Source organism: Sturnira hondurensis, unplaced genomic scaffold, assembly GCF_014824575.4.
Source record: "Sturnira hondurensis isolate 20B ecotype Veracruz unplaced genomic scaffold, ASM1482457v3 Scaffold0008640, whole genome shotgun sequence".
In the NCBI taxonomy this organism is placed as follows: Eukaryota; Metazoa; Chordata; class Mammalia; order Chiroptera; family Phyllostomidae; genus Sturnira; species Sturnira hondurensis.
In genome coordinates, this window is record NW_028081271.1 from 18,546,838 (window position 1) to 18,574,087 (window position 27,250).

Below are 27,250 nucleotides of genomic sequence, written 5' to 3' on the forward strand. Positions count from 1 at the left end.
TCATCTGAATAGTTTCCTTGGAGAAATGTTCAAGCTTAACATGAAATTTGATGTAGATTTGTTGCTCTCCTTGCTCAGTCATTTTGGATGTGATGGCCACACAGTACACATATGCTCACTCAACAGCATCTACTGCCCCCACTGAGTAGTACAGTGAAGTCATTGTTCACACATGCGTATTCCAGTCCACTCTCCTTGGCTGCCAGGTTACCTTGATGTCACACAAACTGTTCTTGTTATGTTAACCATGGTTGAACTTTTTCAAGACAGACTTCATATGCACCCCTATGTTCATAGCAGCATTATTTACAATAACCCAGATGAAAACAGCCCAAGGGCCCATCAGTGGATGAGTAGATAAAAAAACTGTGGTACATTTACACCATGAAATACTATACAGCTGTAAAAAAGGAACTCTTACTCTTTGAGACAACATGGATGAACTGAGAATATTATGCTAAGTGAAATAACCCAGCCAGAGAAAGACAAATACCATTATGTGGAATCTAATGAATGAAATAAATCCAGAGGCCTGGATACATGGAACAGACTGACAGATCTCAGAAGGGAAGAAATGCAGGAGACTGGAAGAGATTAGTCAAAGAACATGTATCCATTTATGCATAGTGCCTGGGCACAGACAACAATGTGGTGAAGGCTAGGTCGGGGGGCGGCTTATGGGGAAAATGAGGGGCATCTGTAATAGTATCAACAACTAAAAATAATATTAAATTATGTTGTACACCTGAAACTAATATAATGTTAAATATCTACTATACCTTAATAAAAACAATACCCCTCAAAAGTAGATAAACAGAAAAGATTGTAAATTTTGAGTAGAATCAGAGCCTAAGCCATTTGACCGGTTTTTGCAACTGTAGCTATTTTTGTTTTAAAAAGTGAAGCGGCTGACCTGACCACTAACCACTTCTAAAGGTTGAATTTGTTCTTTTCTCTTGACTTGGGTACAATAAATGCTCTAAAGTGAAATAAAGCCATTTAGATAGAAAGAGCTTTCTCTAATTATTTTTAGTCTTAATATCTGATCTACTTTCTACCGTGACACAGGTTTTTCTGCCAAAGATCCCCAGCTGGGACTGGACAACCGGAGACAACATCATCTGTTTTGCTGAACTGAAGCTCGGACTCATGGCCCAAGGCTGTCTGGTGCCCGGCTTGTGTACTTTTCTAACGTCTCTGTTTCTTGAGCATAACAGTAAGGTAGCCTTGTAAATCGATGGTGGGTCTCGGCTCTATCCCCATGTTCTCACACATTAGTATCAGAAATAGATACAAAAGTTGAGGAAAGCCAAAGGCCCCAAGGAATGAGATTTGACTTCTCTCTGAGCTGGGAAAGGGATTGAGAAATCTAGATTGAGTTCCCAGAGACTGCCTTGACCTTGAAAAAAGCTATTTATCTTATTCTTGCCTAAGAATATTTATCTGTATCTAGTGCAAAACAGAGATCGTAACTCTGCTTCCTACCTGCTCCACGATAATATGAATGTAAATGAATTCATAAATGTAGAAGCACTGTGAGTTATTGAAAGTAGAAATATAATTAAAGGTTCTGTTATTAGTGGAGAAGTCGTATATTTAAATATAAATTAAATATAAAATAATCAACATGATAATAAATAATGTTATTTATCAAGCATAAATAATAATACAAACAATCATTAAAATCTAAATTTCTAGGTTATTTGGGGGGGTATTCCATACAGTATAATAATGACCACAAATCAAATGCCTTCTATGTGTTATGCATTTTAAATGCATCATGTCTCCCCTTGATAATATTGCAAGGTAGTGTCTCAGTAATGGGTCAGCGATGCTGAATGACCTGGTCCTATAATAAGTGAGTGGCAGAACTAGACTTGCCTGACCGGCAGTCTTACCTCTCCGCCCTATCCTCACGGTTGTGGGGCTCTCCAGTCTCCCACATCACCTTTGTCTGAGACAAAAGAACCAGCTAAAAAGGGCTATTGAAATGAAGTAACATAGCACAGAGTACAGCCTTTGAAATGCTATTCCCATGAAATGTTTTAACCCTCAGCTGGGCCTGGTAGCCCATTGTCCAAAGGCCCTCCAGAGGCTGACCTTTCTCTCCATTTAATTACCAGTCCACATTTGCCGTTTTACATGCAATTTTCCTCCTGGTCTCTCTCTCTTCACACTTACTTCCCTTGTTCAAGAAATTCCAAAAATGTTTACATTTTTTCTGGTGCTGTTTAGGAAAGTCAACAAAGGGGAATGATGTTCCGGCCAACAAAATGCTAGTTGGAACACATAGAATTCTTCTGCGGTTCTTTCTGTGAATGTGAGGAGACATGATAGGCAGATGAATAGAAATGACCGTTGGGCAGACGGAAATGAGCTTGGTGCTCCCAGTGACCATGTTTTAGCCTTTGCTTAGTGGTCACTGTGTCTGGCCTAGGAAATGGCTGTCAGGAAGTCCTCTTTGTGTTGTTGTATGGTCAGAAAGTGGAAGAAAATGGCGACATCTGCTGAGATGCTTTTCTTTTTCTTTCTTTTCTTGTTTTATTTTAGTTTTAAAAAATATTTTATTGTTGATGCTACTGTCGTATTATAGTTGTCCCACATTGTCCCCTTCACCCCCACCCACCCAGCCCACCCCCGACTTCCATAATCAGACCCCTCACCATTGGCCATGTCCATGTGTCCTTTGCAGATGTTCTTTGACTTCTCCCCTCACCGTCTTCCCATCAGCCCCTACCTCCTTCTTCCCCTCTTATCCCTGTCAGTCTGTTCCATGATTCTGCGCCTCTGCTTCTATTTTAATTGTTAGTTTGTTCTGTTCATTAGATTCCTCTTCTAAGTGAGATCATGTGGTATTTGTCTTTCGCCCAGGGGCTTATTTCACTTAGCATAAGAGTCTCCATCTTAAATTGTAACCTCCTCACTGAGGATGATTATCCGCCAATATTCGTCACAAGGTGGTTTTTGGAATACAGGAATCGAGAGATATTTGTGGTCATGATCATTTCTTTTTTTTTTTTTTTCAGAAGTAAACTCACTTTCAGAAATCCTGAACTGGGCAGCGTGAGTCAGAGCAAGACTTAAAATGCCGTATGCTGCTCTTATGCTGTGCATTCTGTCATTAACTATTCGCTTAGGTTTAATGGTCCGAACTCCAGTATCTTATGCCCCACCTTATGCCCCACCCCATCTCAGGTTAGGCGCTGAACTTTCGCTGTTAGTTTTTGCCTCTACAGATGAGAGTTACTGCACCTACAGATGAGAGTTAGTAATCTCATAACCAGGTTTTTCCAAGTATTGAGTTAATATTTGTAAAACTCCCGAGTAGTCAGATCAAAAGGCCTTGGATCGATAGCATGTCTGTGTTTGTTTTTTACTATATTGAGCATACGGTGAGAACTTGTAGTTTGCAAAGCAGCCCCGTCAGTGTTAGGCACAAAGAATTCCCTTACAAGCTTAAATGTAGATTAGGTCTAATCCAGCTAATTTACTCGAGCTCCCAATTCTACTATCCAAATCCAAAATCCTTCTTGTCTTCCTGTTTCCCTTTCTGACCTTTTAAAAACTAACTCAGGAAGTCTTCTCTATCTCTATCATTTTTTTACCCTTTTCCAAAAGTGAAACATTTAGATTAAAAACACTAAGCCAATTTCTTCAGCACCCGTGACTTAAGTAGTGGTATGAACTGCGCAATGAGGTGAGCCCTCCTCAACAGAGGAATCTAAGAGACTGGGAAAAGGCAGGAGATTCAGCTGAGTCGTGGGAAGCATTAGGGAGTGCCTGGGTTGCATGAAATGGTGATCTTCTTTAGCAGGACAGAAGTTTTTGTTTGTGTTTATGTTTTTTAATTAGTTTTTCCTAAACCGCAAGATGGCCATTGTAGAAGTATTTCTGAACTGGTGTTAACTCTCCACGGCCACGATGCCTCAGAGTTTGTAGCCATCCCAGACTTTTATCTGAGATTCTGGGCTTTAAGGCGCATGTTCCTGCCACGCCAGGACATCGCGGCAGTGGTTCTCGTGGAAGCAGGTAGGGGAGTGTGAGGAGGACGCAGCGAGAGCATGACAAAATTGAGAGGGGTCTCACCCAAGTAATGGAGATGGGTGGTGCACTCGCCCCTGTCTTCTCAGGTTGGATTTAGCCCTTTTGAGAGATACCCTTTCCCCTTCACATCTCCCACCTACCAAGAAACCTACTGCTATCCTTGATCTTTACATTTGCATTTCCATTCGTTAGGGTGGCTCTTTGAGTTCATTTGAATCCATGAAGGGTTCTGATACTGAGCAGAAACCCCGTGTATTTTTTTCTTTGTGGTAAGTAGTTAGAAACATTCCTCAGAGATGTTTCGGGATGGTTGTAGACCATCGCCATAGAGCGAGGACCTCAATAAAGTGACACATTATCTTTGCTAGTGGAGGGCTTTGCAGTCAACTTGTAAAAAAAAAAAAAAGCAACATCTGTGAAGTGCAATAAAGTCAAATACAGTAAACCGAGGTATGCTGGTAGTTAGTCAGCTAGAAAATACTATGTTTAAAAAACCAGTCTTGAACAGCCATAGCTAGGGAGTGACAACCTAGATTGTATATTAGCATTCCCATCTTATTACTTACTCAAAAAACAGGCTACTTTGCTGAAATTATTGGGAGAAGAATTCTCATTTCTAGCCAGGATTCTTGGATGCCCTCTGGGAGGAAACTATTAGGCTTCCACTTCATTGTGAACTCTTTAGTGAAAAGACTTGAGATGTACGTTAGAGTTTTAGTTCTTCTTCCTTTGATATTTCTTCAGTTAAGCACTGGGACGAATCCCTTCCTACCACCCAAGTGCAATGGGTACTGGTTTGCTGCTCAGCAAAATATACAACTTGAATGATGGCATCCGTATTCCATGTCCAGTGCCTCACGTGGCATAATTGTATATTACAGGTTAGTCCAAAACAGCCCTGGCAAAAAATTTTTGTAAATGGCCTGAAGAACAAAATCCTGACTCAGCGTCTCTCTGACGACTTTGTGGGGATGACTTTTCCTGAAGTCTCCCGGTAAGTTAACAGAAGGACTTTCCACATTTTCTCATGCAATGACATTCTTCCAGCAATGTTCGTTCATGACTCTCTGTAGGTCGGGCTCCATGAAAAGCACTGAAGATATAAGGCTATAAGACATAAAGTGAATAAGTCTGAGTCTTTGCAACCTGGAGTTTGGGGGACAATTTCATCTCTGCCCAACTGGCACAATGGCTATGAGTTCCTTCAGGCAGGATTCCCTCAGGAGGGGGAATCCCATGTTTGGGAGGCCCTTCCTCCGCTGAGGGGCTGGCGTTCTCCCAGGTGCAGGGTGCCGAGTGTTAGTCGTAGTGCTGGGAGGCAGCGCCCAGCTGTCCTCCCCTTCCTCACGACTCCGTCTTCCTTTCCAGGCTCTGCTTCGTGAAGCTGCACCTCATGCTGATAGCCATCCAGCACGAATCCATGTGTTCCAGTTCCTGGTAGCAATGAGGCTTCGAACCTCTTCAGTTTTTTTCAGGGGAATTTTATGATTAAGAGTCTTCCAGAGAATACAGCCATAACTAAGCCTTCTGCTACTTGTTGAAAGCCAGTCAACCTGGGCACCCAGGTTGTCATGGTGCTTTAGTATCACCTCCAATGACTGGGGTTAGAATGGTCACCCTGAAGGGGGGACAGGCACTTTGCCCCTGCTCCTATGACCCTGCCCCTATTCACGTGAGCCAGGGGGAGAAGAAAGGGTCACCTTCTCAGGTGTTCCTCTTAATGCATTACCAGCTCTTGCAGATCTTGACCATGAGACCATGCTATGAAATAGAATTATTTATGGTAAAAATGTTCTCACAAACTCTAGCCTTAGGAAAAAAATCTGCAAAATATGGCAAAATGGGAATTTGACTGTCCTACTAGATAAAATTTCCTATTAATAGGGGAGGTAAAAGAAAGAGGTAACATTACCAGCACTCCCTGAGAACCCATACTGGATCATATGAGAAGTAAAAGAAGTTATCGTGTATCCTATTTTTCAGACTATAAGATGCACCCTTCCTCTCCCCCCAAATTTGGGAGGAATAATGGTTGTTAATGCTGCTGTTGAGTTCTGTTTACATTTACATTGGTGAAATATCATGTTATTTATGTTATTAAATATTTTACCACATTTTTTGCTTCGAATTTTTTTTTCCTATTTTCCTCCTGTAAAACCTAGGTGCATCTTCTGGTCCAAAAAATATGGTAATAAAAAATAAAACTTTGGAAAAGTAGAGAATCGGCACACTGATACATAGTGAAGAGATGATGAAAAATAAAAAGGGGGCTTAAATGGATATAGAACAAAAAGATGTCAGGTTATGTATGGTTTTAGTTTAAAACTCCCTCAAATTAAATTGGAATCCGCACATTTGCATGGAGTCTTGATGATGATTCGCTAGCCCAGTGGCCTTGGCAAAGCGATCATCAGCTGTAAAGTGAGGAACTCGTGTTAACGAACACCCAAGACCCTGCTGGCTCTAAAATCGACATTATCAGGATCCCTGCCATTGCAAGGAAACTGTCAAAATTCAATAATTTTGAGTGATAGCACATGGACGACAAAGGAATGATTTTATACAAAAGGCTGGAAAGAACGACAGTTCTGTATAAGTCAAAAGCGTGCAGAAGAAACCCGTGGGGTGCACTGCGAAGCAAGCCGTTAGGGAGAGAACAACAAGAAGGGCTGTCTGGCTGGCTAACATCTACTCAGCAGTCCTGCCAGGCTGGAGAAAAATCTCAAAATCTAAACCTAAACCAAGCAATGTGGACTTCAGACCAGCCCACAGCTCGTTCTGGGTGTAACATCTTTTTGGACTTTAACGACCTGGGCTACACATCAGAATTATTTGCAAATTTTAAAGACGTATAGATTCTAAAACCCCCACTTGTGAACTTGACAAAGTCAAAATCTCCAAGGGTGGAGCCTGAGACCCTTTAAAGTCTCTGAGAGATGGTCAGTTTATTCACTGGCAACTGGGAGCTAGTGGGCCAAGTGCTTTCAAGTTCCTCTTCAACTCCAACACCCCAGATTTCTATAAACATTATTCCAATGACTAGTAGGGCACCATCCACTGGCAACAGGAATGCCTATTAAGGAACTAATGTCTCTATATATCTGACAGGTTCTGGTGCTGTTTCCTATGCCGTACACACCTACCCACACTGAAAGAGGAACTTGTTCTAATATAGATCTAACTTCGGTTTCTCACCAAAAAGTCAGGCGAATCAAAGAAATGAAATCCCAATTTGGCGAAGATACTGATAACAGCATGTCTTACATGATTGCTTGTTCGTGATGCACCGCGCTGTGGGCACTTTGCTGACACTAACTCTTGAGTCTCCCCAGCAGTGCTGTGGGATGTGCACCATTATTAGCTCGTGTCAGAGGAGAAGCCTGAGGCCCAGAAAGGTTAACTAATTTCCCCAAGCTCACAGGACTCCCAAGTGGCAGAGCCAGAATCTGAACTCCAGCTGGCTCCGGGGGCTGTGCCTGGGATCCCCAAGCTGTACTAAATCCGCCATAGCCATGTTTGAGTGGGAGAAAGCCAGGGCGCTCGGTGGCTGGGTTTTCTGATGGAAATTCACCTCTTTTCTCACCTTTTATTTTCTCCTCTGGTGAACGCACTTGCATGTACTCTTTCGCACTTGCAAAACCCCTGGGTAATCATAAAGACTTGTTGTAGGGAATAATTTGTCACCTGCTAAGAGATACAGTTGGACCTGACCCAGTTAGATAATATTCTGAGATTGTTCCCGCAGTGAACATGCTCTAGCAATGCAACTGGCCATGATTAATGAGGAGGGGAATTAAGCAATAATGCCAGTTCAAAAAGATCTTCAAAAGTTCACCTACTCTTTCACATGTAACCAGAGATATTAATAATGACAGTCTCTTCATAACTAAATGTTTAATAAAAGTTCAAAGAACCGTCCCTTTTGAAAAGGAGGTGTGAAGATATAACTAAGTGCTTGCTTGCTAGCTAGTGAACTTTCACCAGGGATATTTGCGGTGGGAGGCACAAATCCATGTCCATTCTGTTTTTTAGTTAAAACAATCATTCCACCCATTAACATCAGTCTGAAAGTACTCAGAAAATGCCATCCAGTGTCTTCAGTAATAATCTACCTGAACGTAGCTATTTGGCATCCTCCTCCTCTTCGCATTGGGCTGAAGAGCTTTTGTTGTACAAGCTCTTTTATTTTTATGAGTCTCTAGCACTTGGAAGTTACTTGGGAGTACTCTCACAGCTGAATAAGCTTTGCCAAAATAAAGACTTAACCCCCTTCTGATGTCAATATAGAAGTAGTGTGTTTTCAAGGACGAAAGGAATACTTTCATCACGCACAAATGTAGTGCAGGGAGTCATAGGGTTATAAGACCTTACCATACTGGAGGTCTGAAAAATAAGGAAAGATCTGACAAACATAGGGAGGAATGTGGGGAACTCAAACAGTCGTAACAGAGTATGCACTAAAGAATATCAAGGATGGAATTTGCAAGACAGCATTTTCAATCACACAAGCAATAAGAAAATCGAATATCAAAACATTCAAGTAAAGTAGAAATAGAAACAATTCATGTGGTTGTTACTCTCAAACCTTGCAGTCGGGAGACAAAGATTAAGTCAAAAGAAATATACAGGTTCAGAAAATGCACAGGCCCAATAAAAGGAACTTTTGAACCCAGCTGATTATTAGACTTCATTGACTTTTAAAAGTCAAGTCACCTGAATATGGGCACCACTAATAAGTCTAGCGACTGTGTGGCCTTGGCCTAGCTAGCAATGGACACCCTCCAACATCAAAGCGTCATGCATCCAAGTTGGTTTGGCCATCTCAGAAGCAGGACACAGTCCAGGAAAGAGCCTACCCTTTGCTCCACCATGTACGCAGCTCAGGAGCTGTGCTGTGACCTGCCTTCTCTCAGCATATTTAGCGGCAATCAGAGTATCAAACACAGTCAAATTCACATTTCCGACCATGTTCAGCAGTAAAAGGGCATTCAGTCCTATTAACTCTGCAATTTAGAGAACCCATTTGTAATGACAGGATGAAACACCAAATACTGGCACAGAAATTGAAGGGAAAATTACTGTATTTTTATTTTCTGTCTGTAGTGGTCCGGTATTAAATCCGCCTGCGCAGGTTAAGCTGCATAAGAACACATTAGGTTTCTTCATTGCTGAATCTGCAAAGACTGTCAAAAGGTAATTTTTTTTATTGCTTTATGGGGAGACAGTCCTAATGCACACACAACTTAATGGCAGGCAGACTGAGTCAGCGCCATGCTTCCTCAGTGTGAAGCCTCACAGAAGTCATTCTTGATTTGCTTTCCTTGTCCAGAGCCTCCTTTTACTGTGCCACCTGTCACAGTGATGTGCCCTCTCCTGAGCTAATTGGAAAATGTAGCTGCAAAAGCAAGAGCCATCGACCCTTCACAGGTAACTGCGTTTTATATCTGGCCATCCTCAGTCCAGCTTCTGGGGGCGTGGCCAAGGAAAGAGGAGGGATCTTCCCTTAAAGGACAATGCCCATTAGAACTTGGCCAAGAAGTGGCAGACGTTTCCCCACTGGGCATGCAAGGCCTGAGAACAAGTCTTTTAGAGCTGAGAGCAACCTTCCTAGTTATGTAGCTCAACTCGACCACAGGCCAGGCGAAGGAGTTCTAAAGGAGACTCACCAGGGAGCAGGTCCATGGGCTTCTCATGCTGCCATTCTGCATGCAAGATCGAAGGCTCTGTCTTAACCCTGTCTTCGTCTTTTCTGAATTTTTCAACTTCCCCTTGAGAATCTAGGATAGTTTGGGGCATAGAAAAGCAAACAAACAAAAACCCATTCCTAAGATGGCCATATACAAGCCCAAAAGAGAGGCCTCAGATGACATCAATCTCACCAGTACTCTGATCTTGAACTTCCAGCTTCCAGGGCTGGGAGAAAATAAATATATATTTTATGCTAAAGAGAAGAAAACCTGTTCCTTTGTAATTTCCTGAAATGCTTTATTCTGAAGAATATGATTAATTAAATGGGCTTTAAGACCCTGTTGTGGGTTCAGCAGTTAAACGTTGACTCTTTTTAAATTCTATAATAATATGAATCTTTTTTGAGGCAATAGATGGAGCTGACTAAATACGAAATATATCCCACTAAAGAAGGTGTGAGTAAAAAGGAAAACTATGTAAAAAGTATTATGTCACTATACATGTCTTCATGCCCTTATAAAAATTTAGCCTGGTTTCATGTGGTAGACACACCCCTACAAACACAGTGTGCAAATAAAACTTTTGCACATAAATTATACACACCCATATATTTGCGCTGCTGTCAGTCATTTTGCAAAACAGTTTTATAAAAATGTGTCATCATCCCTCCATTTAGCTGACTTTTAAGTGTGGTTTACTATAAATATTTTAAAGCAGGAAGTTGCTGTCATATAAAGATAGAAATATTTTTATTTAAAGAAAGAGGCTCTGCCTTAATACTTGTATATATATATACTAAATTTTACCCACTTCTATGACATGTATTTTATAGTATTAAAGGAAGACTTTCAAATCTAATGTTTGAGCTTCGATGTAGTTATCACATTCCTCAGAAGTTACTTATTCTTTTTTTTTAAATATTTATTTATTTATTTATTTTTAGACAGAGGGGAAGGGAAGGAGAAAGAGAGAGAGAGAAGCATCAATGTGTGGTTGCCTCTCATGTGTCCCCTACTGGAGACCTGGCCTGCAACCCAGGCATGTGTACTGACCGGGAATCGAACTGGCAACCCTTTGCTTCACAGGCCCGTGCTCAATCCACTGAGCTACACCAGCCAGGGCCTTATTTATTCTCATAATAGAATCATTTCTTCTTTCTGCTCCTTTCGGACCCTCAGTCACCACTCCTGCCAAGCCTAGCCCGTGGGACTCAGAACTCCATTAATCTGGCATGGAGACTGAAATACCAGGCAATGAGCGAGTCAGCTGTGCTTTACTTCAGTTTGCCAGGAGATGGCAGCAGAGTTCCACGAGATGCTCACTGATCTGGTGGCTATGGCTCAGACTTGAGGGTGAATTTGAATTTGGAGTTAGTTCAAGCCAAAATGTTCCGAGGACATCATTATAGAAGCTGACTGCTTGGCCTTACATAGTTAAAAATCATAATAATATCTGGAAATTCTCCCAGAGAATTAACTTTCGAAAAAGGACGTAGAAACTTACCAATGGGTGTCAGATACTATACTGGCTTTGGATTAGTACGAATTCCAGGTTGAATGTTTCATGTTTCATAGCCAGATGAAGGGTATCCCTAGTCCACTTCCTTCAAATAAGTTTTCTCAGTTCCACCAATGTCTTCCTCCTACCGTACCAAATGAGAATTCAGAAAACTTGAATTCTGATCACAGCTATAATACTCATTAGCTGTGGTTTAAGGAAACGATGTTACCTCTGGGGATCTTGGTATCATTTCCAAACTTGGAAGTTCTCATCACCTCTATGGCCCTTTTTTCATTCTGACAGTCCAGCGATTTTCAATTGGTGTACAGCAAGAATTTTTAAAACGTGAAATACCTGGCTATTTCGTTAGGGGTACTGACCTCTTTTCCCTGATTTTCAAATAAAAGAAAATGACAACAGCCAATACGACAATAGCCATCCAGTGGGAATGAGTTAAAATTATACCTGCTTTTGTCAGATGAGCAAGAAATGCATCTCGTGATGTCCTGCAGAATTTTAGTCATTAGTTTATGTGCACCATGAGATGAAAAAAGTTGAAAATTGCTGTGATAGTCTAGGATTCATAATCCCTCTCCCTCTGATTACTTTCACTTTTCTAAACTAGAGCCACGCCAGAGGTTCTCCACTGAAGTTCATTGTCTGCAGTTTGAGGGAGGCAGCAGGGTACAGTCCGTGGTCGGACAGGGATTGGGCACTGGCCACTCAGCTGAGTGGCTTAGGGCACGTTATTGAATGTCTCCCTGGGTTTCCCATTTCTGCAAAATGTTGATATAATAATCTGATATAATAATCTGATATAATAATCATATATAATAATCTGATATTATATATGATATATATATAATATCATATATCTCAGAGGATTAAATGGGAATATTCATATATAAAGGCAGCATACATTTTGAGTATATTAATATAAAAAACATTAAGACCAATGCTTGGGAAATGGTAAATACTACGTATATGTTAATTATCATATTACCTGTGGGAATGTAAAAAGAATTATTATTTTTTCTAATTGATGAAATACAGATGAACTAAAAATCGGCAGAGGAGTTCTGGTACAGTATACTGCTTCTACCCCATTCATTAGCACGGAGACTGACAGAGCTAGCCTTCAGAGCAAGAGACATGATTGGCTTCCTGCTTTTCTGTGGAATGGGAGTTAGGCAGGTTACTGGGCAGGAACTTTCCTGGTGCTAACTGCGGAGTTCACTGCCTGCTACTTCACCATTGACACCTGGAGGGCCGAAAGCAGCTCTTCGAGAAGGGGTCCTCAACCAGGGAAAGGAAGAGAACATAGGAATCCTCACGCGTAGTGGAGTGGAGGGAGTGGGCAATGTAAGAATGGGCCCCGGAAAAGTTGTGGCCAAACATTCCAATCTGAACCCCTGAGAACTTCCAGAGGTCTCCTTAGAATGCTCATTTCTGTAATGGAGTCACACCTGGAAGGGAAATTATGGAAATGAAATTGGAGACAGGATGTGAAAAGAGTTAGAAATAGTTTGAATAGGTGGCCCAAACTTGAATTAACCGGTTTGTCCCTGGGTCTCTTTTTTCATAAAGACCCAAGACTAACTGCCCCTCTGAGAGAGGAGTGGTCCCAGCCAGTGATCCTTAGGAAGGACAGTGCTAAACCCAGAAGGCGGAAGGATAACCACCCTAAGGACGCCACCAGCTCCTCTCCCCAGGGTGGCTTACTTCAGTCCCTCTGAAGTCATCAGAGCTCTCCTCCTGGGCCGATGGCCTCGGGTAGGGGAGAGAGTAGAGGTTTCTGTGCCACTCTTCTCTAAAGCACAGTCACCATCACATGCCCACCAAATTCCAACAAAAAGGAACGCAGTTTGGTAAGGCCACAAAGAACATACAGAAATATCTCGAATTCCTATATTCATGACCGCTGTGATTGTTCTTTCTAGTCCTACAGTTGACTCTGGGGCTTCATATTCTTCGGTCCTTATTGTTCATCTCCACTGCAGCTGTGGCCCCCTTATTTCTCATTCCAATGATTACAGCAGCTTTCTAGCTGGCTTCCCTGGATCAATAATTATTTTCCTGAAATCAGGGTCTTATCAGGAACAGATATATCAATAAAGAAATAAATAGATGATGAATGTTACCCTGATATTTGCAAGACTAAGGTGGTGGCTTGACCTGTCGCCTTGGTGACAGACCTGCTGGCGCTGCGGTTCTTAAGAGCAGCGGTTCTCACCCAGGATACACGACATCACTCTTTAGGTGTGTGACAGTGATGGGTAAATATAAAATTTTGTAAATACCTGCAACAAATTAGCTATTTAGGAGATAGAAGAAGATTCAGAATGACCCAAATAATGTAGGCATTATTTTCACTCCTTTGAACGTATGCTAAGATTTCTTGAGGGAGCTAGGAGTAGAATTGTTGCTACCCATTTGGAAATCATACACGAGGCCTGTCTTCATATGTGATCTTACCATGTCTGCCAGGAAGGAAACACGTTTGCATGGAGCTTTCAAGGAAATCACTACTTGAGGAGGAGAGAAAGAGAACGATAATGTTGGCCGCATATAGGACTTTCACTTTTTCACAGTCATCCCCAGGTCTCAGATGCCATGCTTTTGGATGTCTAATGCCTTATTCAAAACCTTATTTTAGAATATCCATGGAGAAGCCATAGTAAGCTGTGGGAAGACACCATCGGTCTAGCTAGAGTGTTAGGCAAAATCCATTCCACGTTTTTCTTGCCTAAGATACAGAAAAGTAATTACGTGCACACCGTAAGCAACCAATAGGTAAAAATAAAAATAAATAAAATGATCAGATTGTCTTAAAATGAAATCAAAGAAACTTCAGTTACTTATCTACTGCCTTTGAGAGCGGTGACTTTATCTTCTTATTTTTATTTTTATTTTTTTATTTTTTTCAAATGTTCAAAGCAGCGTAGAAACTGGGGACAAGGGGGACGATAGATTGTTGCTCATTCTTAACTGCCCTCTGTGCTCCCTGATAGAGAGAACACTTCAGACTTTTTCCGCAAAGGTCATTAATTAGGACTATAGAATTCAGCGCTGTAAGGGTCCAAGGGAGACCTTGTGTGCCAGTCCACCTCTTACCTTCAGTTGCCAACACACAGCCAGTCACTTGGCCAATCCTCACACAGGCAATTCTTTCCGACTCCCGTACCCATGCGTGCACTTCAAAACTTATGGAAGCTTTCAAAATTGTACAGATCATTAATGTGTTTTCCGAAAAGATTTTATAAAGAATGACACAAGGTAAGAGTCAAAGCTTTAGCAAAAATTTCACACCCCTTTTTTTTAGTACCTGGCAACTGTTTTTGGCTGGAGAGCTAGGCTTTGAGAAAGCAGAAACTTCCTGAAAGTTCTATTGTTCCTAAGCCGGTTTGAGCATGTTGCTTTTTACATTCCATAGTTCAGCTTCTATCACGTGTCCTAAGCCACTGGTCTTTTAAAGACTGACAGTTGGAAACACACTAGTTCTCACTCAGACTTTTCTTCAGATATTCCCTTCCCGGGTTGTTTCCCCAGGGCCAAAGGTAACCTCGAGATAAGGAAACACCAGTCAGTCTGAAAGGCCCCATCAAGCCTCCATCCGTAAGTAGAGGCTTCTGAGGATTACAGGTAGGGAGCAGTCTTATGCCAAAGCTGGCTCTTAGCACACCTGCGTGATGCAATTACTGATGATTTAAGCCGACAAATCACATACCCAAAGGATGTCCCTCTTCTTCCAGAAGTCTGTTTTGACTCGATATTTTCTATGGATTAGAGTGGTTCAGAAAGGATTACAACAAAAGAAGAGGATGCCAAGATTTTTTTGTGTGGTTTTTTCTGTCTGCCAATATCCAAAGCCTGGTGACATGTGGGTCTAAAGCCTTGTTCCGCACGAACTCCCCATTCTGAGGGGTCTTGGTGTGGAAATGGTTCTTAAACTGACACGGGAGGCAAAGGTCGTGTCTCTTTTCTCTACTTGGGTGGGTGCGGGAAGAGGAGCAGCAATGACGGCTACTCTTTGACCTTGTCCCTCACCTTGATAACTTCTTCTCAGACAATCTTCTCATTTCTGATCAGGTTCAGGCGAGCAGATAATGCAGTGTTCTGGAAGAGTGAACGAGAAGCATTTAACTCCCAAAGCATGCTTTAGAACACCATTTTTTACCATAATACCAAGTGCCAATTGACCAACAAAGTCCTCCTATTCGAGTGTGCTGAAAGGGTTCCTAGGTCCAACGTGGGTTCTGAAGTAAGAATGTCATGATCCTGTAACCGACATGTGGGGACACGATCATGACGTGTGGGCTCGAGTGTCAGTTCTTTCCATCCCAGTGCAGCGCCATGTTGCTTGCGTAATTCTTAAATTTCAAATATTCTTCATTTTTCCTCACAATCACCCTTTGAGGTCCCAGTATTATCCCCACTTTTCTGATGAAAAAATGATTCCCTTCTGCATTATTTCCAGATTTTGAACTTTACGAAAGTTTGGAGAATTAATAATAAAAGAAGCTGTGTAGGGAAAATGAAGCACTAAGAGGCAATATCCAAATAGAATAAATTATAATCTGAGTGCTAACTCCCGTAGGGAAAAGAAGACAAATATAGTGGTTTTTTTTCTTTAAGTCATGTAGTGGCTCTAGACCCTGCCCATAGCAGGAAGGCTCCCTGGATGGAGTGCTCCTGGGAGAGATGGGGGAGTGATGGACTAGAAAAATAGAGCAGCAACTAAATAGGTACTCTTTGTGAGCATACTATGTGTATTGAAATCCTCACAATCATTTTTCACCCACTTTCAATTCTATAGAAGAAAGTTAAATACTCTTTTATCATTTATCCTCTAACAAGTCGTCTGTAGCTAAGGATCCCCAGCTTCTACCCAGCTAAGGACCTAGAAATGTCACAGCCAACAGGAATGATTCAAAATTCCTAATGGATAGATCTTATGCCAGCTCTCTAAGCTCACTATGTTCTTGCAGGGACAACAATGGTGGTAAAGACCAGCAGCGTGAAGGAATCTCATGGGACAGCACCGAGGGATCCTTTTCCAGGGGAACAGCCAAGTATAGTCTCCAACACCAGCTGCGCCACCAGGTAAGAGCCTCGGAGAACCCTGGTCCCCTCTGCTTTTCTAAGAGTCACGGGCCAATAAAAATTTCTTTTAAATCTGAATATTTGCTTTATCAGCTCTTATACTGACCAATGGAACTGTTTCTCACCAACATGACTTTACCCCTACTTCTCCCAATATCGTTAAGCTAAGCAAATACACCTCTCCCAACACCCTTAAAATAATCTATGCCCACCATAACCAAAGGTTATGTATCTAGTTTCTTCCAGATCACCTTTCAGGCATTCTAGAAATGTGAGTTGAGATGAAATTTCAATTATTCCCAAATGGCTTCTTTATTATTAATATATTCTGCATTTTCCATGAATCAGTGATGAGATTGACTTTTTTAGAATCTTCCAAGCACGGTCAGGAACCCCCACCCCTTGCCATACAGCTGTTTGATACATTAAACTTTGATGAACTAGGATGCAGGGTTGGAAGGGGAGGGTGATCGGATCCGTCTAGGAATTTTAACTAGAGGGTTGATCTAAAAGTTCTATTGTTCTGAACTTCATTATGAATGTAATATGCTGGCAACATTGCCGTTTAGAAGCTATCCTATATAATCTTTAAAGAGAAATGTGATTGTGTCCTCCTGTTAAATACGGTATTTTCAGCAGAGCGTGGTCATTGTGCTCTGGCATTGCATAAAGTAAGTTCGAATATCGGCTGTAAACTTTGTGATTTGAGGCAAGTTCCTTAACTTCTAGGTGTCTCGGTTTTGGTATCTTAAATGAGTATAGTCATAATGAATTCTTTATATGTCTTTTTTGTGGTGAGATTAAGTAATTAAGGCACTTGATTCCTGGCTGAGAGTAAGTGCTCATTAAATATTCCTTGTAATTGCAGTTATCAATTAGTATGTCTAAGAAAGTGTACAAAATTGGACTGGATGTATGATAAGTGAAGGGTGTCCCAAGGATGTGGATTTTGAAATGAATCATTGATCTTGCTTTTGCTGTAATTCACCGCTTTCTTCGAACACCCAAACACTCGTGCTTTGGTTTAAGGACCTGGACCAAGGTGTAGCTTTAACGGAGGTTTGACTGTACCTCTTCTACAGGGGAGGCAGGTGTTAACTGCCTGAGCCAGCAAAGGTGCCACCGCGTCATGTGTGCGCTGAGAAGGATGTCAAAAGTCCTAGGAATTTTAGTTTCTACCCTTCCTTGCCTTTCATTCCAAGATTTCATGGAACTGAGATACCACGCAAGAAAGGGCTAAGAACTGCTTTGAAGAAAGGTGCTATGAATTTTGTGAATTTATATTTTGCCTCACTCTTAATGGCAACAAAACAACTATGGGCTGGCATTGGGATTTGCAGATAAAAATTTTTCATTTAAAATAGTTGGTAAAAAATATTTATTGAATATATTCTAGGTAGGCACTGCGCCCGATGTGTTTGTAGACATAGAAATCATGTTTCAACTCTCAGGCAATCCAGTTAGGTGAACCGGGTGAACTCATGTACAGTCAGTCAGAAGCCAAATGAGGCAGCATTCCTGCAAATGCTGCATTGATGATTCCAGCCGCAGGTCAGAGGAAGAGGCCCAGGACGGCTGGACAGATTGTTCCCAAAAGTTTTCTCTGGGAGGTGGGATTTGGGGAGGTGGGAGAGAGTGGGAATCTCAATTCCTCTGAAGGATATGACATGGAGCAAGGCATGGGACAAACGTGGACACTTCCACACACCAGCTGGCCTGGCAAGAAGAGAGAATTCCTGGTAGAGTGCTGTGAGAAGTAACATCTCAAATGTCTTAGGAATACATTCTTTGCTATTGATATTATGCACGTGTTCTATATACATATGTTCACATATGTGTGTGTATGAACTACATCTACATTAATGCAAAGTTGTTACAAAAGTTGTTGAAATTGGAAAATTGTTTGAGACATATAAAGACGAGATGTGTAAGAACACATGAAGTGCTTCAGCCATGTTGATACTTCCATTTATTCTTTGTCCTGTCTTCTCTGTGGTGACCAAGGACGGGCAATTCATGAATAATCAAAGCCACAGAAAATCCTCCAGTGGAATTTTAGCCATTCAGTTTCACTGGCTGTTCCCACTATTCTTGAGCACAGCCAAAAAAAGACCCAAACAAAATAATTTTACTGGAATTTTTCTCATTGTATTTAATTCCCCCATTGTCTATGATAAATAAGGAAATGGTCTAAGGCAGGCATCTAAAAGGAGAATTGACCCACACGACCTAGTCCATCCACAGACTGAGCCGATTAGCCTTATAGCTGGCTGGGTGCTCCCCGAATATGCTTTAACAACCTCTAAATAAGGTGAGAGCGTGATAGTTACCACCCAGATCATTTCTAAAGTTTATACTTATTCACTTGTACCTTTAAAAACAAGATATGTTCACATGAACTAGAGGGTAAAAAAACACTAATCAAGGTCATAGTGTGATTAGGCAGTGGTGTACCTACCCTTCGATAGGTAAGTACTATTTGTGGGTAAATTTCTGTGGCACTTCAGCAATGGAGTTGGTTAGCGCTGTTGATTTAAGTACCGTGTTAATGGGATCAATGACAAATCTAGTTCTCACGACGTACTGTAGAATAGGGTGGCTTTTTGTTTTATTTTTTTGTTTTCATTTTTTAAAGGGCAAAGGTAACTCCAGCCAGCAAATAGGCAAACGTAAGTCCTGGGTAACAACAGTGAGTTATGAAGTAGATTTGATGGCTCAGTAGAGACAAAGAGACATTATTGGGGAAAATGTCCAAAGCATGATATGTGCTATCTGTGATCAATGTTTGATGCGTTAACAGTATTACATTCATATACCAAAATCAGCATAGTACTATTTATAGTTTTGCTGACAATGGGCTTGATGCTTTTAAAGATGCAATCTTCAGGCCACCAGTGGCTTTTCTGGTCAGTTCGGAAACTGCAATTTTCTACTTTTAGTACTTGAAGAAATACAGGCAGCTCTAACTTACACAAAAGCTATAGTCCAATATTTCATTGCATCCCTGGTGTCTCTCCTCTTCCATTGAATAAGCAATGTTATAAATAGCTATTAGGTTCTCAGAATAGCAAACAAAAGTTTATTTAATAGATGGTTGTTTAATATGTATTTGTTGAATAAATAAACACTAGTTCTATTCACCTGAGTCCTGTGTTCTTAAATCAAGGGGTCGTGTAATATAAGAGATGAGAATTTCCTTTTCCTTTTCAGGTGATAAAATTAAACCCATGAAAAGTTTGGTAACAAAAAACACATCTCAATCGTTCCTGGAGCCTCTTTGTCTTTGCTCCCAATTTCTTTATTCTGATCACCCTACTCTGGGGGAGTTGAGAGGGTTTCTGACCAATAACACAATAACCACATCAAGTCATTCACTGTTTTTAAAAGTAGGTGTTTATAAACTCAAGTAGACATTGATAGGTATCTACTCAGTGAAACAAGGAGAGGCAGACATTTCCACACAGTGTGTGATAGATGTGGACCAGGAAAGGAGACCACTTCTGATGGAAAGGTTTGTCCTTTTGGACACGTCAGCCCTTCCCCAGCACGTCCCCCTCTGGTCTGCTCAAGTCAACTCTACTAGACTGTACTGAACTCTGAACACTCTCCCACACAACTTCCCTTCCCACTGTGCCTTTGTAAAGCTTACAGCCAAGGTCATAATTAAAATACCAACCTTTTTATACTCTCCATGTTCTTTCAGAGATACCAGAGACCATGAATGTCATTTTCTTCTCTTTTCTAATGCCCGGCTCAGCCATACTCCTTAAAGATCCAGTGGCCCACAGACATCAGCCTTGACTGTTGTCAGTAAAGCAGGCACCAGCCCTAGATTACCATTCTCTTTGGCCTTTAAGCTTCTGTTTTCTCGTCTGCAAAATGGAAATAATATTAGAACCCAGAGAACTGAAGTGTTGTAAGGATTGCATGAGATAAAACAGATTAAGTTTTTATGTAGAGCCTAATACATAATGAAAACTGAGCAAGTAAAAAATGCTTCGTGTTGTTGTCATTCGGTGCCCACGTAGCCCTCTGCAGCACCTCCCTGGCTCTCAGATTCCCATGCTTTGCAGCCCCTTTTTCCACATTCAGGGGAGAGGGTTTGATGTTTAAGACCCTTCACAATTCCACTGTCTACTACCCACTACTTACAGACTGTCAGTTCGATGGGGCATGTCAGTAAGGTTTTCAGAGAAGATCTATAAAGCAGTGCCTCCCATCGGCTCATTCATGGGGCCACATCTGAGTCTGGTCTGCCTAGACCTTGCCCTTTCCCCTTTCCTTTCCTTTCCTTCCAAACACTTGTTTTTCATGGCAATTCCACCTTCACTTTTTGCTACTTCCCAGTGTCTTCTAGCCCAACCAATCTCATGGAAGTCTGCAGTTTCAGAAAAAATTAGAGTCCATTCAGAAGGACTGCTAGGGTATTCTCTTATGGCCAGAAGCCTGTGAGTGTAAGAGGTATACTGGCCCTAAAGGACAGAGAAATTCATCCACCTGGGAGAAATGGGTTGTTTCTCTCAGACACACCCACTTCCAGCCCTGTGTAATTTACGCCCAGGCAGTGACACATCTGTCCCCGTGACCTCTCACATTCAGGTACTGTGCCCCCCTCGCACCAAACACATGTGGGCAGACACACACACACACTGTTCTCTTAGGAAATGAAACAGGACCTTATTTCCATCTTCACTCTCAGTTCTGCGCATCTTATTGAACTCCAGCAGCAGATGATCCAGGCAAGAGAAACATCATCTCTTAGCCTCAGTGGTGTCTGAGGTCCTGCTGAGGACCCGCTTCCAGGTCCTTCTGGGGACAGAATTTCGGCTATAAATTATCGTGCACAATTCTTCTCCATTCACATATACCCTGTCAGAGCTTTCTACAGAAACCAATCCCATGAGAGCTGAGCAGGTACTTTTTCTTTCCGCTCTTTCATATTAAGTTTTTAAAATGACTTTTCCTCTCAATAAGCATACACTTTTTATTTGAGTAAAATATAGTCCATAGCTAAGATATCAAAAGCATACCATTGGTATGAAGTTTAATAATCATTTTATCAAGCTGCAATACAAAAGCCAGAGAAAAACAATAATACAGTATGCATCCATATATATTTGCAGGTATGGATAGGGGGATAGGGATAGAGATAGACATACAGAAATGATATTTTTTAAGCACAATGAGCCTGAGTCCCAAAGACAGATGAAAGAGTTAAAGTGGCAGAGATTATGGAAGAATAAGAATTTCAAAGGAAGGAGTAGGTCCTTTCCTTTAGACCCTCCAATACCTCTGTTCTAGTTCTTGTCTTGTGCCTACCTAGGCAGACATCGGATTTCTGAGAAGCCATGTGACACAGCCCTAGCAAAATACCATATATATGTATATATGTATGAATCATTTATCAAGTACGTATTGAATCAATGACTTTTAGATTAAAAACAGTATTTTATTATTACTTGAAAATAGAAGGCAATAGAAAGCTTCAGGCATCAGAAAAATGTCAGCGTAACAGCACAGAAAACTCCACATACCCCTCCCTTGCTCTTGTCCTGCTCACCCTGCCTGTTTGAGCAGCTTAGGAGGCTCTAGTAAAGGAGAGACAAAGGCCTTTCTGAAGCCTCGGTGTGATTCTGTGGACAGGTATTAGGAAACACAAAGTCAAATTCTTCTAGTTCTTGTGGTTTGGGAAATGTCCATTGATTCAGCTGGGTGGTAGGTTGAGGAAGCAGCCCTCATCACAGGGGAATAAAAATTACACTGTGACAGCTGATCATTTACTGCGTATATTTATTTGCATTAGGTAATTAGTTTTTGCATGTTTATTCTTCTTTATAATCTCCTAAAAGGACGGGTCGAGACCTTGTCTGTTTAGGGTCATTTATAAGAGACCAACTCGACAAGACAAGGTGAAGATTATGGGAAGCTTAGTCACTCTTTTTAAGAAAAACTCTGTTCAAGGACAAGGACATGACTTACATAGTTTTTACCAAAAAAAAAATGAAGTCGTACTTGCCATAGACTCTTTATTCTCATTCTTTGCCCTCTGTTTGACACCCCACCACCCCCTTCTCGGGGACTTGCAATCCCTACCTACTTACTGCTTCCATCACCATCTATCTGAACCATCCTTTGCAAAAACAGAAGTTTCTAATATTAACCCATCCAAGGGTAGCTTTTCTCTTTTTTTAAGATTTTTTATGATTATTTATTTATTTTTAGAGGGGAAGGGAAGGAGAGAGGGAGAAAAATATCAGTGTATGGTTGCCTCTCATGCATCCCCTGCCGGGAACTGGCCTGCCACCCAGGCATGTGCCCTGACTGGGAATTGAACCAAGATCCTTTGGTTCGCACTCCCGTGCTCAATCCACTGAGCTACACCAGCTGGGTGGGCAGCTTTCTCCTGTCAGGGATCAGGACTTCAGCTAAGAAACAAAGCTCAAACTGGGGGATGGCAGGCATCAGCCAGACGGGGAGTATGATTTTAGGCGACACCCAGTAATGGCCTCCTGGGCGCGTTCAGTAGCCTACTCCAAAGCCTTGCATACTATGGCATGTTTGCTTTTAGGCTGCAGCAGGAGGGATCCAGGAGGAGGCCACCCAGTTCTATGACTCCAGCGGGGGCTCCAGAGTGGGCGGTCAAAGGTCAGATCTCAGCTCTTTGAATTCCATGCTACGTAATCATGAGCGAGTCTCTGATTATTCTGTGGCTCAGGTTTCTCATCAATAAAACAAGTGGCACCAATGCCATGGGTTCGATGAGAAGATTGAGGGTGAGACTCTAGGCCGAGTTCCTAGCAGAGAGTAAGCTCTCAATAAATGTTACCCATTTTCACGATGCAGGAGACAGGATTGCCCACAAAGCGATTGAACCCACGATCCAGAAACTCACCTCCAAGCAGCTTTCTGCTAAAATTGTATGAGCATTCTGCATCTGTGGTATTAAGCCAACAGTATGAGTAGGAGAGATGACTTACAGAGAAATGGAATTTTAGTTTAAATATGAGGCCAGGCCACAGCAGAACTCACCTTTAGGAATGTGAGAGGGACAGTCCCCGTCCCTCCATGAGGCAATATGCTCTTTTGCTGGCAGGAATGATTTCTTTTTGTTAGCCCTTTCTCTAAGGATATGAGAAAGTAAGAATTTCCAGCCTATGGTAGAGCCCTTCTTGGCTCCCAAAGACCATGCTGGCTTTGATAGTGAAAGTCAAAAACAGAACCCAAATCATCCTGAACTCAACATCACATATCAGAGATGTTTACTCAATGTACTAATGGTTTTCGTGCAATTGTCTATAACTTTCCATTCAAACTTGTCAAGAGCAAGTTAGTTTTTGAGTCTGTAACTGTCCCCAAATAATTGGGAAAGTCTTTCTTGCCAGGAGAGGATGAAGAAAAGGCACCTTTAACCAACTCCTCTCCTTCCTACTCCAGAACCCACTTCCCTTCCCCTCCCTCTGTCCTGTGCGAGGTTCTACAGCCGGTTGGTGAAGGCAGACTTAAGGGAGACAGAACTTCAGGGTTGCTGGGTAGCTTCACACCTTAGCAGCTGCTCGTCTCCAGCAGACACTCTGCTATCAGGACAATGAAACATTGCTCATTGCTTCTCCCCCACAACCAATTAGGTCAGCTGTAAATATTGGAATTGCTTGGTAAACATGCTGGAAGATTGTGCTGACTTGTTAATATAAGTGAAAATGCAATTAGATTTATAACACTTTTTTTCCAAGCCATAATTTACAACAACAACGGAAGGAAAAAATTTCTCTTGCAACCTGCTGAAATATCATTATTAAAATGCACATGAAAAGTCAATTATGCCAGAGGGGGGCATTTAAGAGAAGTGAGTTTCCATACCCAGGGATTATACTGTAGGGATTCTATATTTCTTATTTATTTATTTACTTACTTACTTACTTATTTATTTTCCCAGAGATCTTTGCTGCTGCCAAATGGAAAGCAACAGATATTTTACTTATTTCACTCTGAAATACTGCTGCAGATAGCGCTAAAAAGTAAACTACATAACTGGCTCCATGCAAACCTGCTCTCCTCTCCCCAAAGCCCAGGGAAAAAGTCTAGTCATCAACATTTGTTTTTATTTGCAAGGGTGTCTCTCTTTAAGCAATAGTCATATTCCTTAACCACGTGGAAATGAAGTATTTTTTCCTCAACATTATTCTGCTTTACACTCTCATCAAGTAGGCTATTGTGTATAATTCTATAGAGGACCCTTATGTAACGCCAAGAAATAACCCTTTTCCTTTTTTTTTCCTTCATATGTGGCATTTCCTCTACTCCCAGGGTCAGACGAGGAGCACAGCTGTGGCCCCAGGCAGGAGAGCGCAGGTGCCACATTTGCACACCCCTGTGGGCAGAGTGGGCTGGCCTTTCTCTGCGCAGTGGCTCCTGGGTCAGGCGAGGCTCCTCCCCTCTTCCGGAGACCAGGGTTCGAATCCCAAATCCAGGTTTAAGCCAGACCGGCTGCTGCCCCTCTGCTTTCTGGTTTCCTCATAGGGAAATGCAGGTGTTACTACATCGCAGCTGCATTTAAGGCACCCGTGGGGCAAAGCCAGTTTTTAAAAAAAAATCATAAAGCAATTTATAAGCATGAGAGAAGCTGCCATGTTCAGTCTCACACTTCTCCCAAAATGTTCAGTTTAGATAATGAAAGAAATTTTTAAGACATATGTTTTAAAAAATCACTAGTATGTATATTATGGGTAAATGACTCTAGGGGAGAATTCTGGTGTTGCTATGTAAGAATTAATAAAGTAAATCACATGTATCTGTGAATATATATACATACATGTATGTGATTTACTTTACACACCCTTTACATATGTACATTACGGATTTGCGTATTTACAGGAAGGCCTACAAGAGCCAGAGGTGGAAAGTGGCAAACTTACAGACTTGGATTCAATGTAGCATCTTGATCTATGGGTATGGCTTAGTAACTGGGAGTAATGCAAAAGGTCTTCCAGCCTACAAAGGTTCGCAGATTTTACTTATTTACTGACGTTATCATGATGATTAGTACTTTTATATTCCCATTTTATTACAAGTATAGAGCATATTAATATTCCTAGTTCTTACCATAATATTGCATGAAAAAAACATTTTCATGCTGATCAGTTAGATTTGCTTCAGCTGAAATATTCTGTTGGCTTTTACAGTCAGCCAAGCCCAGTGCCTGAGTTTTACACTGTTAAGTAAATCTGTCGTTGGACATTTCCAAAGATTCCTGGTTTCAGCTTTTGCCCACAGCATAGTATTCAGCCTTCAGGACTGTGGGTAATATGTTTTTTTTTTCTCCCTTGAATTCTGTTTTATTCCTTTGTGAAACCCTTTGTGGATCAGTCTCGGGAACCAGTTTTGAGAGATTTAGAGATGGTGGCAGGGGGAGTGGGAAGGGGAAGACTAAAGGGAGGGGTTGGTAGGGCCAGGTCAGTGCGTACTTGGCCAGTGAGCTCAGCCTTCCGGGAACAGTTCTTCGACACCACGCCACACCCAGACTAACGGGTTTTCCTCTGCATCCCTTAAGCTCTCCCAGGAACAAGCTCTGAGGAGGGCAGGCGGGGTGGGGGGTGGGGGGAAATCAATGAACCCAGCGCATAAGGTTCTGACCTCTCTATGTGGATTCTACCTGCTGTTTCTTTTAACAGCTAGTTTTTAGGGAAAACGTGAACCTATTAAAATGTAAAACAGGTAGAAGCCACTCTGGGTGAGTTTATATTCATCTGTTTTTCAAAGTCAAAGGTCTATGTCGTATGTCTCTAAATCTTAAGGGATATTGGGGACCAGGAAGAACACAGGAGAAATGTTTTTACAATACGTATAAGCAGATTATCTCTAAAACTCCTGATTATTTTCCTCCTTCTAGAGGGTCTTCCAAAGTCCACAGGTCCACCTGGGATCCTTCTCTTTCTTGGAGGGAGGAGGAATAAGAGTAAGTTGTTCCGAGGGAAACACTGTTTCACCAGATACTCTCTCCTCTGCCTCCAGATCTGCGGAGCCGCCCCAGTCTCTCCTGCTCCTTCCCTTGCTTCTTCTCTACTTCCCTTCATTTTACCATATCGGCCACTGGGTCTTGTCATAGTATTTTTTCCAGGTGTATTTTCCTAAGCCAAGAACTAACAGAAGGGTAGAGAAGGTATCACAGCAGTTCCCAGGAGTGCAGCGTGCGTCCATAGGAACGTACATAAGTAAGAATTTGGGGGAACAGGAGGCTTCTCCAAACTGTACCCTGACCCATAATCTAATGTCACCTGCTGGCTGGCTTGTTTCACACTGAGAAACACAGTGCACAGGGCTAGATGTCTGATGGGGTCCTCAAGTTGCCGATGAGAAGAAATGGAGAAGTAGAAAAAGTGACCTGATTCTGGAACAATTTTATTATACCAAATTAGGGAATACAATGATGAAACTTTCCCCAGGTACCTGATTTCTGCCTCTATTAAGTGCACTCAGAAACACACTCTAAGGCTGGCAAAAACAAAAAGCAAAACAAACAGTGAACCTAGTGAGACTGGCCAACGGCTAACACCTGGACAAGCAGTCTGGATCGGGATAAAAGAACCGAGTGAGGGAGCTGAGACAGATTTCTCTGCTAAATTAAATCAGTTCTCATGTTTTCTCTTTCACCTGTAGAAACAGCTTGAATCTCTCTACCTTTTCCATCCCTAATTCTAATCCCAACCCAGCCACCATCTTCTCTCCAACCACTGTTGAAACAGCTTTCGAGCTGGTCTCCCCACATCTCCTCTTATCCCCTCTTATCTATTCCTATATTACACTTAGGATGATCTATCCAAAGAGAAAATTTGACAATTCCCTTCATTGGTCTTTCAGTGCCCTTAGGAATAAATAAAAAATTCTTAACATTGCCCTCGGTTGTGTTGCTGTCTCTCAT

At 41.8% G+C, this 27,250-nt stretch overlaps 1 protein-coding gene across 1 annotated transcript in view; it reads left to right on the top strand.

Moving 5' to 3' along the window:
- Positions 1–27,250, top strand: part of KCNU1 (potassium calcium-activated channel subfamily U member 1) — a 127,942-nt gene that overhangs the window by 40,757 nt on the left and 59,935 nt on the right. The window contains 6 exon segments of the mRNA XM_037055092.1: positions 1,069–1,221; positions 4,926–5,038; positions 5,413–5,481; positions 9,148–9,237; positions 9,374–9,471; positions 16,221–16,335. Of these exon segments, the coding sequence (XP_036910987.1) occupies positions 1,069–1,221; positions 4,926–5,038; positions 5,413–5,481; positions 9,148–9,237; positions 9,374–9,471; positions 16,221–16,335 (638 nt within the window).